General features: G+C 43.1%; 2 protein-coding genes across 10 annotated transcripts in view; one reads left to right on the plus strand and one right to left on the minus strand.

The window, feature by feature from the left end:
• The first annotated feature begins 337 nt into the window (after positions 1-337).
• On the plus strand, positions 338-2,887 carry ddx28 (DEAD (Asp-Glu-Ala-Asp) box polypeptide 28). Its single transcript, XM_084054629.1, has one exon. The coding sequence runs from the start codon at positions 555-557 to the stop codon at positions 2,307-2,309; it is 1,755 nt and encodes a 584-aa protein (XP_083910755.1). The 5' UTR covers positions 338-554; the 3' UTR covers positions 2,310-2,887.
• A 501-nt stretch (positions 2,888-3,388) lies between these two features.
• Positions 3,389-13,558, minus strand: part of LOC311044479 (ral guanine nucleotide dissociation stimulator-like) — a 48,249-nt gene continuing 38,079 nt past the window's right edge. For 5 of the 9 annotated variants that reach the window (XM_084056099.1, XM_084056097.1, XM_084056095.1 and 2 more), the window contains exons 9-18: positions 12,905-12,982; positions 12,160-12,246; positions 11,640-11,672; positions 10,994-11,115; positions 10,011-10,106; positions 9,284-9,518; positions 8,490-8,564; positions 7,442-7,792; positions 6,887-7,001; positions 3,389-6,569 (exon numbers count right to left, since the gene is read on the minus strand). In XM_084056099.1, the coding sequence (XP_083912225.1) occupies positions 6,394-6,569; positions 6,887-7,001; positions 7,442-7,792; positions 8,490-8,564; positions 9,284-9,518; positions 10,011-10,106; positions 10,994-11,115; positions 11,640-11,672; positions 12,160-12,246; positions 12,905-12,982 (1,368 nt within the window). In that variant the 3' untranslated portion in view covers positions 3,389-6,393. The remainder of the gene's footprint in view (positions 6,570-6,886; positions 7,002-7,441; positions 7,793-8,489; positions 8,565-9,283; positions 9,519-10,010; positions 10,107-10,993; positions 11,116-11,639; positions 11,673-12,159; positions 12,247-12,904; positions 12,983-13,558) is intronic. The other 4 variants (XM_084056101.1, XM_084056098.1, XM_084056100.1 and 1 more) reach the window with 3 other exon arrangements.

The raw sequence follows: 13,558 nt of genomic DNA on the forward strand, positions 1-13,558 counted from the left end.
TTAGAAACAAGCCCCAAATAAATAACTACACTTTAGAAACAAGCCCCAAATAAATAACTACACTTTAGAAACAAGCCCCAAATAAATAACTACACTTTAGAAACAAGACCCAAATAAATAACTGTACTTTAGAATCAAGCCCCAGATAAACAACTACACTTTAAAATAAAACAAGACCCAAAAAAAGCAACCCACAACTACCAATATTGACAAGCAACTCACCAGAAAAACAAGCCCAAAGTAGCTTATAATGAGCGGACATGGCAACGCTGGCACAAGTAACCCGGCGCTGCCATATGACGTCAATAAAGGTCATCTCTACTCGCCGTGACAGCAGCATGCCATGGGACCTATGCATGGGACTGTGAACGACAGTATTCGTCAACAAAACATCTAATTTTATATTAATCATCCAATATAAATGAAGAGCTGAAATTATGCAACACAGAGTGATTAGACTGAGTCTTTTTGCATCGTGATTTCCGACGTCTCTCTGTCTCTCTCTTCTTTCTTTTTAAGATACGTACAGTATTATCCAGCAGACCAACAACAAAATGCAACTTATGAAGGTCGGCACTTTGGGTTTGTTCACGTCATCAAGGACTTTATTATCAAAGAATAATCCTGTAATAATAATCAGTAATCACTGCCGGACAACGTTGGCCAACAACAGTCCGGACGGACTCACGGTGATCCGGATCCCACGACACATGCAGAGACGGGTCGAAAACGTCAAACAGCTGCGATCAGGAGGTAAAGCCAACGCCATCAGCACCACCAAGGCTGGCAAGCTGTTGATCCAGAGTAAGAACAGTGAACGGAACCAGTCCGTGGGCTACACCCTGGGCAAGTTCGAACAACCCCTTCTGTCATCCAAGGGCTGGAAGCACAATGCTTCGTTTGGTGACTACTTCACTATAAACAATACCAGGACTGTGGCACCGTTTGTCACTGAAACCCATGAGGAGGAGGTGGAGGGAGGCGCTGAAAAGCGAGAGCCGGTGACGTTCGGCAAACTCCACATCTGTCAGCAGCTGGTGGAGACGCTGGCCGGCGCTAACGTCACTCACCCCACGACCGTGCAGCTGCAGACCATCCCTAAGATTCTGAAAGGTCTCAACGTTCTCTGTGCCGCCGAGACGGGCAGCGGCAAAACGCTCAGTTACCTCCTGCCCATCGTCCATAGACTCCAAGCCCAAAAGGCGTCGGAGGCCGACACGGATGCTTCACCCAGGATCCAGGCGATGGTTCTGGTGCCGTCCAGAGAGCTGGCGGACCAGGTGTCGACCGTGGCCAGAGGCCTGTGCGCTCCGTTCGGCATGCTGACCAAGACCGTGGGAGGGGGGCGGGGGGTCGGTCACATCAAGAGCGTCTTCAAGAAGAGTGACCTGCCGGATATTTTGGTGGCCACCCCGGGCGCCCTGGTCAAGGCCCTGCGGAGGCGTTACGTGGACCTAAGCGAGCTACGGTTCTTTGTGATCGACGAGGCCGACACCATGTTCGACCCCAGCTTCTCTGGCATGTTGGAGACGATTCTCCTCCAGTCCCAGATCGCCAGTGGGCCCTCAGAGACACGCGGCGGTCCGGGCCAGAAAGCTCAGCTGCTGGTGGTGGGGGCCACCTTCCCCGGTGGCGTCGGGGAGGTGCTGAGCAAGGTGACAGACTTGGGCAGCATGGTGACCGTGAAGAGTAAGGGTCTGCACTTCCTCATGCCCCACGTCAAGCAGACCTTCCTGAAGGTCAGAGGAGCTGAGAAGGTGCTGGAGCTCCACCGGGTCCTGAAGGTCATGCAGCAAGGAGGAGGAGGAGGCCGTGCTCTGGTGTTCTGTAACAAAGCTGCCACAGTGAACTGGCTGAGTTACTCTCTGGAGGAACTAGGTGTGAAACACCTCCGTCTGCAGGGTGAGATGCCTTCTTCTATCCGCGCCGGGATCTTCCGCTCCTTCCAGAAGGGCTTGATGGATGTGCTCATCTGCACGGACATCGCGTCACGAGGAGTGGACACTTCCCGGGTCCGCCTGGTGGTCAACTATGACTTCCCGGAGTCTGTGACGGACTACATCCACAGGGTGGGGCGGGTGGGAAGGGCAGGGAGCGTGGAGGACGGGGAGGCGCTCAGCTTCGCCACCCATCACTGGGATGTGGAGCTGGTGCAGAAGATTGAGACCGCTGCCAGGAGGAGAACCAGCCTGCCGGGCATGGAGTCTGAGATCCATGAACCTAAACCCAAACTAGTAGAGTCTGCTACCCATGAACCTAAACCCAGAAGTGGGAGGAGGAGAACTGGAGGAGTAGAATTGGTTGATTGATTTAATTTGGTGATAAAAGAAATAGCACAATAGCGCTTAAAAAGAAACATACCACCAAAGATAAAAACACAAGAAAGCCCTAAGGCTCCGTTGTGGTCCTATATAAACAATACATAACTGTTAATTAGAACGGCTTTGCTTGACTATTAGAGGGGCATAGGTAGTAAAGTCTGCCATTGGTTAAAGCTACTTACATTCTGTAAGCTCACTACAATACTTTGAAAACAATTTCGCTCGTAATGACTTTCCGAGCATCATCAAAAAAGTCAAATGGCTGATCAACCAGAGACTGATATATCGTTTGGACTCTAGTCTCTATGTGTACAGTAGCAAATGTAAATGCAAAATATACAGTTTCATGTATTGTATTATGGAGAGTCGGAGACTGAGATGCACTGTATATACGTTAAGGCTTGTTTTTCTGTTTTGCCCAAATCCATTCCCCACATTAAATCTGTTTTTTTTTTAAGTAAATAAAACAACAGTATTCCCTCGTCTACCCTACTGATGTTTAGTTAACCCCGCTGACACTACTGTTTTTGTGATTAAAAAAAGAAAGAGAAAAGTTATATTTCAAAGTGAAGTTGTTGTCTCCTTATGTCACTGCATACTGGAATAACTGACAATAAGAAAGTTTGGCTTTTGCATCACAAAAACCTCATTCAAAGTAAGATTAGGGAGATCGAGGTTTACCCTGTTTGAATGTTCACTGCTTTATTGAATTACACAACCATATATTATGGATATAGAAATTGTGGCAGAGGTTTTCAAGTTTGATAAATTACGTAGCCATTCTGTGACTTTGCTTTGTTTCATCAATATAGCGTTTGGATTCTTAAATATATAAAAAAGAGAAACAAGAGAAGAGCTGATGTATTATATCACATTTTCAATCTTGTAATTAATGCGATGCAATGAGTTGTTAGCTTGAAGGTCAGTTCTTTGTGGCACAACCTGGTTTGTGACCCATTCAGTGTCCCTGAGACCTACTGTAGTGCTACTATGTTTACATCAAAGGCAGATTGTTTTTTATAAATATACTGTATACAGGTTTTAGTAGTCACCAGAAAGAGAGGCCCTTTACTTTTATAAATGTAATGTTTTTATTCATATATACATGAATATATTAATCTATAACCAAGAAAGGAGAGAATGTACAATGCAAAACAAAATATCTATATACAAATCAATAAATAAGGACATAATTGCTGACAGTTCCATATACTACATTGTTTTGTGTTTTTGGGAGAGTTAGGAAAAGTAAAATAAAGATAGACTGCAGTTATAAAAGTTTAAAATCCTTGTTAAAATGGAAATGGCACCAGAGCACAGTTCAGGAAAACACAGAGCAAGCTGGTTTCCAGTTTCTTTCTCTTACACCCAGCTTTATGATCAAACTCAAAAAGAATATTCAAATTATCATGGTCATTTATTTCAATATGAATAGCTCACAACAAGCCATTCCACCCCATCAACCTCATACGTAAAGACATGCCTGCATGATAATGAAATTAATTTCAATTAATGTGCACATAGCAATGTTTATGTTCTAAAAACTGGCATAGAATAGCACACTCAAGGTAGTGGTTTCCAAATCATGGCTTAAAGTTGTGTGGGATTACTGGATTCTCCATGGGGTAACAACACTGTCTTTCTGACTTTGCATCAAACGGGTACTACATTTTTTATTAGTGTTCTCAGATTTTTTTTTCTTTAGAGAAAATGTGACAAAACAGTAAACATACAAATATTTTTATATTGATCTTTTTTTCAGTGTGAAAGGCAGAGGGCACATAAATCAAAGCAACCCTGCCCCTCCGTTTTTTGGCACATGAAGGGTAAAGCCCATTGCCTTTTATTCCCCTACTGCCTGTAAACAGCTAGTCCAACAACTACTAATTTATTCTATGTGAGTGAGGATGGGTTTACATATTAACTATTGACACCATACGGGAACAAGAAATTATTGTTCACAGTGCTCAACATAATGTGCCAATCAGAATGATGGGCAAAGTGAATGAGTCAGGGTGACTGTCACAGTGTTCAAACAGCAAAGGATTAAAGCTCACCACAGTGACACACCCACACAGCAGAGATAGCCAATGATGTTGTTCGTTTTCCCTGGCTACTGCTTGCCACCATATTGCTTTCACACATTCTGCTTTTATCAAGTTGGTTTGTTCAAATCGATCATAGGAGGAGAACATGCAGGTTAAACAAAAAAAAAAGGCATACATGGTTGTTGCAGTGCAATATAGGTGACTAGTGTTTTTGTTACCATGATATGAAAAAAAAAAAAAACACACATACACACACTTTAATCAAGGACAGCACAATGTTTTTTTTGTAATTGTGGTGAGAACAATTTGTTCCTCTCTTGTGGAGTTTGGCAGCTATATGGGCATTCATCAGGCAGTTATGAACCACAAGGTGCAGAGTTCCTACACATTTCCCATGTTCTTTCTTTTTCTAGACTTCAGTTTACTTGAAATCTCCACACTTTTCCAGACCTGCTTAATGACCCTATAAGCATAAAGACATTCTTTAACTACAATAACCCAGATGTCCATATGACTCCGTATTATGGGCATGTCATAATAGGCAAGATCTACCGATCTGCTATTTTCGGCAAAGAGATTTGGTATAAAGGGGGTAAAAGGAGAGGGCCACTTATAGACCCCTGAAGGAACCAATCAACAAAGTGTATAGGGTTAAGCCCTATTCAGAAATGTTAAAAATGGCATTATGAGCAACTATTTAAAAAAAAATACATGAACACTATTTTTGAAACATTTATAACATTTCCGTCTATAATGACATGCCCAAAATAGGGACACCAGGGTGAAAGTGGTTAACTAGTTCTATGGTAAACCTGCATATACCCACTCCCAAACACCAAATACTAATATCAATCATACTACCCAGAATGGTCACATTACGCCTTCATTTGAATCCCAAGGTGTATCAACGCGCACAATGCCGCGCTCCTGCACAGTGCCGTCAAAAGACATGCATACCGTCATGTATGTGTTGTCATGTACTGGGGAAAGAATAAATGCAGTGCTGATGTATAAGTGCAGTTTGTACGACCTCTTTAGAAAGATAATTAGCAGCACCATATCAGAGCAGAAAAGTTGCAAAAACATGTACAAAGCAAAAGAGTTACTATATGATGATTCTATTAACAAAAATGTGTATGGTCCATTGCAAATTAATATACTGCAAAGTGGGTGTTAATTGAAATGATTATATACACACAATTTGCTGCCTTTTTGTTCTCGTCTTTTTGTCACCAGCTGACCCAGGTCATTACCACATGTGTTCGTGTATTGTTGTGGTTATGATTTAAAAAAAGAAGAAAGGAAAGGAAGAACAGTGGCATGTGACTCATGGCTGTTCCAAATGGATTCTGACTCCATTTTATACTTGGTTTTTCTTACACTTGAAATAGCACTGACCACTTACTTGACCTATTTTGAACATGGCAGCTATTGACGTAAACTGTTCAAGCTTATAATAGCTCTCAACCCATGTGCCATTGCTCCGCTGTGGAAAGCACCACATCACCAGACCACCAGAGTCCTGGCCAGTAGTGTTCTGTGGGCTACCGTGTGCGCTCCTGTGCACTGGCTTGTTGACACAATGTTAAAGGAGAGTGTAAATAATAGTGTTCAGTGTTCCCATGATGTGTCCCATTGAGCCATGACAAGCATGGCCGAAACCAGGAACTCGGGAGGGTGAGAGGGTAAATGCAGCTTCTGCTTGAGCTCTCCTGAATGCAGGAACGACTGGTTGAGACGATCTCAGCCTTTTTGAAGTGCGGGACCAGGTCCTGTTGACATAGCTGTTGTTAGTAAGCGCTAGCGAACTCCTTAGCTCCTGGCTAATTCACAGGTAGGTGTCCTTGGTCCTGTTTCGCTCCTCAGAGCTCTTTCCCCTTCTCTCTCTATAATTGCTTCCATCAATACTCTCATCCTTCAGGGCTAGTCAGACTCCAAGGGGGGCAAAGACATAGCCAGCAGACCTGAAGATAAAGTTCAGTTTTTATAGGGGATGGGGGAATTGTGGGGATGGGGGGCAGCCCTCAGAAGATCCCTTTAGCGATTTTCAACCCCTTCTGTTTCATGCGAGGCAGTGTTGAACTGGCCACATTCTTGGCTCGCATCGGCCTAGCCGTGCCTCGCTTTTTCAGTACAAAGTCATAGTTGGCAGTGGAGTTCATGGCATAGAACACATTGGCATTGTCTGGGATCCGCAGCTCTGCAAAGCGAGAGAAGAGGCAACATGTAAGTGTTAAAGCATTGAGACAGCAGGTTACAAATATTCTCAGTAATGGAGTGTTTACCAATGGCTATGAGGCATACACTTCTATGCTGGAACAATGACAGCATGTTATCACATCTTGACAAAACAAAATGTTAGCAAATACCAAATTACTGCATTGTGGTAGTGTTCAAAATACCATTGAAGCGGAAAGATCATTTTTACAGAATATCAAAAATACCATTAGTAACCACCCTCCAAACAGTTGTAGCCTTTATTGTGGTGGAATTACTCCTTTAGGTGTTAAGCGCTACCTTTGTCTTCAGCGATTTTCTGCATCAATTCATAGTCCTCCGTTTTCTCTCGCTCCAGGTTGTGTTTGATCATGGCCTTCCTGATGACTGCTGGCGTCTTGTCCTGACTGGTCACCTGAACAATGGCATAAACATTAAGCAGTTTTACAGTTAGATTTCCAAGTTGATAAACATGGCCTCTCAGTCTTATGTCAGTTCAAAGTCCCACTATCTGTATCAACCTCTGACTCATAGCAAAGGTAAAGCAAAATATGATCAAAAGATTTCATCCCTTAAATTGTGGATGATTGTTATATCCTCTCTAATAAATTTGAACAAGTTATCCTCTTGAAGGTAGTACAGAAAGCCCAGAATCACAAATATGTCATTGTGTTATTTAATTCTTAATTACTAATCCTCCAGCCCATAGCGGAAGCTTTATCGTGTTTCCATTGTGTCTTGAGGTGTTTGATTGAAAACGGACTGTGCCATTGTCTGTTTGTACGGTAAATAATACTACTATGACTATCAGTCTTCTCTGCGCTATCCTTCTCTATTCATCTCCCACACGCTCACCAGGATGCTCTTGTACAGGTTTCCGTTCTCCACATCCAGACTGACGCGGATGATGCAGCAGTCATCCACCTGCTGGTTGTACAGCGGTAAGGACAGGGTGGAGTAGTTGGACACAGCGGACACGGACCGTTTATGGGAGCGGGATGCCGACAGAGGGGTGGATGAGGAGACCGAGGAGGAGGAGGCACTGCTGGAGCCCGAGCCGGACCCCGAGCCCATGCCCGAGGTGTCGAGAGACGACAGGGACGTACATTCCCAGAACTGGAGAGGAGGACACAGGAGAGGGGGGTTGGCACGTTCCGTTTTCCAAGCGGCCACTCTACCTCCCGAGCCATTGCAGCCCATGTGCAGCTGATGTGTCCAGATATTTCAAAAGTTAGACCCAAAGAAAGTATATATATACATACACACACACACAGTATATTTTGTGTATATACAGTATATATGTGTAGGTAGTGTGTGTGTGTGTGTGTGTGTGTGTGTGTGTGTGTGTGTGTGTGTGTGTGTGTGTGTGTGTGTGTGTGTGTGTGTGTGTGTGTGTGTGTGTGTGTGTGACAGTGAGTGAGACATTTATTCTAAAAACTATTGTATAACTGAATCTACTACTATATTAAGAGTATAATAGAAATAATGAAAAATGATTACAATAGTAAAAATAAGAAAAAGAAAGACATTTGAGCTTAAAGCGGCACTATGTAACTTTTTTTAATGAACAAAATGTAATTGTGTCCAATCTGTATTGTAGAGTATGTTAATACAATATAACCTATACAATTGGGGTGGTTGTATTTTGCCTCCCTGCTCTTCTATTGAGACATTTAGATCGTGTCAAAGATCATGTCTCACCTAGACACAGGATCTGACACGAATTTTGACCTGATGGTCTAGATTCAATTTATCCCCTGAGCAAGCAGGCAGGCTCTATTAGCTCAATGGTAAACATTGCAGCACTTGTATCCAACGCATTGCATAATGGTGCTGCATTGTTTCTTTGAATTAGCCTGGACAGTGGGAAAGTAGAAAAGTAGAAAGAATGAAAGTAAGCTACCGTAGAGGTGGTGTCGGCCACCTGGGTCTCTCTCCCCAGAGCAGAGACTGAATGTTTTACAGAGGGTGTAGAGGTCTAGAAACAGAGGAAAGGGGAAAAGAGACAGTCAACCCAGAGCCCAAAGATAGAATAACTGTGTTCAGAATGATAGTAGTGGTTAAGAGGTTCACGCACATCCAAACATTTCGACGGGTGCTGGATCAAACTAGATAAACAGAGAACAAAAGGAGAAGGTCCGCACACCGTCTTGATGCTCCCAACATTATTTAATAGAGCGGTCAATAAATAACAACGTTTTGGCCTATGTGGCCTTCGTCAGGTATATCAACCTAGGCCTTGGTCAGGTATATATACCTGACGAAGGCCACATAGTGATAGTCCTAAACGTTGTTATTTATTGACCGCTCTATTTATTAAATTATGTTGGGAGCATCAAGATGGTGTGCAGAATGATAGTTGCCACATCACTGTACTGCTGTCCGATGACAATTAAACTAGAAGACTACTACCTGGGGTAACCATTTGTACCACAATGACAAACAAGTGAGACACAGAAAGGCTACTATATATAGTAATTTGCTTATGATGGATGATGCTGCGGTCAGCATCTCAGGTAATTAGTTATTGACATTACTGGTGTGAAAGCTGGTATTCTGCCCATGTCTGGGCTCCAGACAATACAAGGTCCCTTATTCTTGTAAAGAAGGAAGAGGAAAAGCCTTCCAGGAAAGGGATGGGAGAACACTAATGGGTTTTATGATCTGCAATCTCTTGCCCGCTTCCGCTTCCCTCACCTTCCTCTCGTGTCCCTCGGGCGAGTCGGACAGGAAGCTGGCATTGACGTCCTCCAGGTCTGAACCACTGGAGCTGACGGAGGTGACACTGAGGGCATCGCCGCTGTCACCCCCGCCACCCCCACCCCCACCACCGCCCCCGCCACCCCCTTGATACGGTCTGTAGTGGGAGTGGTCAAAGGACTTGGAGTGAGAGCCTGACGCGCCGCTTGAGCCGGCTTCTGTCAGCTGGCGACTAGAGACGTAGAAACGGGAGAAAAAAACATGGGGATTCATGAGAAGTTGGTTTGCACGATACTGGCCAACAGTTGTGTTGAGGTTAATCTTCTGTTGAATATTATGATTTTGACCATTGACACAAGTGTTCAAAGGTGTGTGTCTATGTATGAGGAAATAAGATTTTAGTATTTATGATTTGCCTAGCCCATTAAAACCGGGAAAGCATCTGTGTCATTTTAGATTTTGGTGTTGGCTATTCAAAAATAGCAGATATGCAAGCTCACAGCGCGTCACTTCGTGTCACGCAGCGAGCTTGTACATCTGCCATTTTTGAACCTTTTTGACTGGTTTAGAAGGCATTTGTAGAATCAAATTTGTGTTTGGGTCAGAGATTCAGCACAAAGAAATGACACCAATTGTCCATTTGTGTCCTTGGAGAGAATCATGTCTGTCATCGCTACTTGACCAGGCCGAGAAGCTCCCGTAGGTCCATGAACATGACACTTACTCGCTCCACCGTTTCATGATGCCCCCATTCTTCTTGGCTCTGAGAGTGTTGCTGGCCGACTCTGACAAAGGCTCAATCTCACAGGACAGATTGTAGCTGTGGGAACAACACATCAAGATGATGTTTGAAGACACGCATTAGAACGTCAGAAGTATTCTGTAACCGAAAGGTCACATCCAGTGGTGAGCTGTGGATTTTTGAACTAAGGGTACTGTATTTTATGACGTCACGCGCGCGCACGTGCGCGCACATAGCCACTCAGCTCAGTGCTAGTTGAAATACTGTATTCAACATGTGATTATTAATTTAATCATATGTATTATTATTTTGTTGTATTGTTGCATTGTTAATTTGTTGTTTTTATTTTTGTTTCAAATTAATTATTGTATTTTCCTTTTAATTTTATATAAAAGCCCTTTACATAGACTCACCCACACATAAGTAGGCCTACTGAAAATAATCAGACAACTTGTCTTTGTCTTGTCTCAGAGAACTGGGTCCTCTGCTAAGCGATCCCCTTCAAACCTTGCAGTGCAGAGATGTTGTCTGTCATTGTGAGAGAGGACATTCAATTCAAGTCCGTGTCTTTTCTCGAGTAGCCTAATGTTATGCAAAGCAGCCAGGTAGACGCTATTGAGAACGGCTCGCCACTGACGGCGCGAACCTTGAGAGGCTATTGTTTTTAAACTTTAAGGCGTTAAAGACCGCCGCTGACGGTGCGTGCACGCGCGCCCCCAGCTCCCACAGTGTCAGAACTAAGGGTACGCCGTACCCCCCCGTACCCCCTACAGCTCAACCCTGGTCACATCATGTCTGATACTCTTCAACAGCTAGTGCCATGTGTCCTGCCCAAGTGTCCCTGAGCAAAGACCCCTCCCTACTCGCTGTCTCTATGTCTCTGGTAAAAGCCATTCCTCATTCAATGTTTATTTAATTCTAAGCGTAAAATACACTGTTCAAATCAAAGCAGAGGGTCGACTGACCTTTCTGCCTCGGTGAGTTTCTCCACCCCTGAGAACCACTCTCTGAAATGGCTGTCCTGAGTGAAGCTGTAGTTGTTGGAGGCCAGCTGCAGCAACTTGATCTGTGCTATCACCTCAAACTCCTGCAGAGGACAGGGACACAGAGGATAGGGACACACATATTACAGCCCTTTTGTTAACTTAAGACATTTTTTCAAAAGCCCTTTGGATTGTTCTTTCATTCCACCTGTGTTGTTGTTTTTTCATCTTTTTATTATCAATATTAAATCTCTTCCCTTACTATGGTGATTATAAATGGGGTGTTTAAATGGTTAACAAAATTCACCAAAAGAATCACAATCTAGTCATGACTAAATAAATGGATATTTTTATTTGAATAAATAATATACATTTAAAATACTGCATATAATTATAACTCATACAAGACCTTAGCAGTTTTGTGCTCATAGTGGTCACTGTTTTTCAAAGTGCCCATTAGCAGTTAGTAGTGGATTTAACTCATTAATTAGTTCTACAAGTGCTTCCTTCTAATATGGGATGCACGCTGCTTTTTCTACCACAGGTGTACTCGTTTAAAAGAAATTCCCAAATGTTAATAAGTACATCAAATAATCATAAACAATGAACAAACAGTATCTGAACCTACCTTTCGTCTCTTCTCAAAGTTAATCAGGCCACCCTGCAAGACAGAACGGCAGACAAAAGTTATGTGCAGTTATAATCATGTAGTGTTATGTTTATGTCTTACATGGTAAAATCATCAGTAAAAACTAAGAAACCAAGTGGATCTCGGGTGCCACATAGAAATGGCATGACTCCAATGTGGATATATTGGACTTCATGTGTCCAGCCTGTGACATCAGTCATATGTATGACGTCAGTAACACATGGCCTTCTACTTTATGACGCATGACTCTACATTTGTGCAAGATTTCAGCACAATCATGGACCCATTGACCTCCATTAGTTTCAAAATGTTAAAGAAATTAGTGGCGGTACTACTGTAGGCTACTGGCAGGCAGCGTGCATACATAATTTGTCGGTTTTGCAAGATTAGCTCCGGACAGACAGACAGACACACACATATTCATGGACGACAAGCCTCCTGCAGAGCCACGCCCGTTAAAACCCTATGTATGATTATTGTTTTTCTAAATGTGTCTTACCTCTGAGTAATCCTTCATAGCCGTGTCCATCATGACCAAGTCAGTGAGGAAGGTCCCCAGATAAGGAATGGTCCCCTGCATTACTCCCTGGGAACAGAGTAATGATACCAGATTAAGAACACATTGTAATGGTGACATGGCAACAAAAACAAATGTGGTTGGTGATTTGGGAGAGTTTATTCAACTGTTGTGCTCATTGTATATCTTTTATAAGGACATATAATGTGATATTGTAATACACGTCCAAGATATAGTTCATTTGCATCAAGGTAGGGAAGATGTAAGATATCTTAACCCTATGGGAACCTTTGGAGATTAGCATAAAAACACTTCTGTGGAATACATTTGCCCCACCTTCAACAGTCTCTTAGACAGTCTGCAGTGGATTGACTTGCCACTAGATGGGGCTGCCGAAGGAAAGACTTGATAATGCCCTCAATCCTAATGGGCTGCAATGGCTGCATGTAGTGGTAATTAACTTTTAATTACCACCAATTAATTTTTAAACAGAAGCTGGGTTCATGTATTCCAAAACTCCAACGTAAAATGTAACAAAAAATGTTGTGGCTGGGAAATTCTGACAGTGGATAAAAAATGCGAGTGACCCTTAAGCAAGGCATTGCTCACAAAAAGGCTCCAGGGGAGCTGCTCATTGGCCAACACAACAGTAATGGAGCCTTTGCTGAGAGAATCCCAGGCTGTACAGCCGTTTGAAAGTGAACGCATTAAAAGGTCACACACTTACCAATTCTCTCTGCTGTTGGTGCCTCCTCTGAGCTCGCTTGGGGTTTAGTTCCAAAGTGGCGAATTTAGAAGTGCCCTCCTACACAGCAAGATAAATAGACATTAAAGTACGCACACAAGCAACCCTTGTGTAACATTTTCATATACTGTATATCGTTGCTGTCGGGCAGAAACCTCTTATCTCCATATTCAAACTTTTTGTGTTTTTCGTAAATTAACACCCTATTTGATCATACTACAGCGTCACACAAAAGCATCAAAAGTAACAGATCTACAAGCTCAAAACGCGGTGCGAAGCAACACATTTCGAACTTGTAGATCTGTTACTTTTGAATTTGAATCCTGAAAAGTAACAGTTTTGGACATATGAGGTTTCCACACGACAGAGACGATATGCATTTATGAGATACAGATTTAATGATTTAAATATGTGTAATGATTCGCTGTGTGTAATCCTAAGCGAAAAACTGTGAGTTGAACTCAGAAAAATACGAGTGAGCGGAACACCCACTGCTGATTGGTTCCAGCTGAATTCTTCACAATCCTGCAACGCCAAGGGGCTTCTTCAGCCCCCCCATGTAACATGAGCCTGCAGCTCCAGAGCTTTGCCTGACACTGTGCAGATACTGTAGCAGTGTTGGAAAGTGACTATGTA

The sequence above is a fragment of the Gymnoscopelus microlampas genome, assembly GCF_963454915.1.
Source record: "Gymnoscopelus microlampas genome assembly, chromosome: 4".
Classification (NCBI taxonomy): Eukaryota; Metazoa; Chordata; class Actinopteri; order Myctophiformes; family Myctophidae; genus Gymnoscopelus; species Gymnoscopelus microlampas.

Excerpts from the sequence above, each read along its gene's own strand:
- ddx28 (XM_084054629.1), top strand. The coding sequence starts at position 555 with ATGCAACTTATGAAGGTCGGCACTTTGGGTTTGTTCACGTCATCAAGG.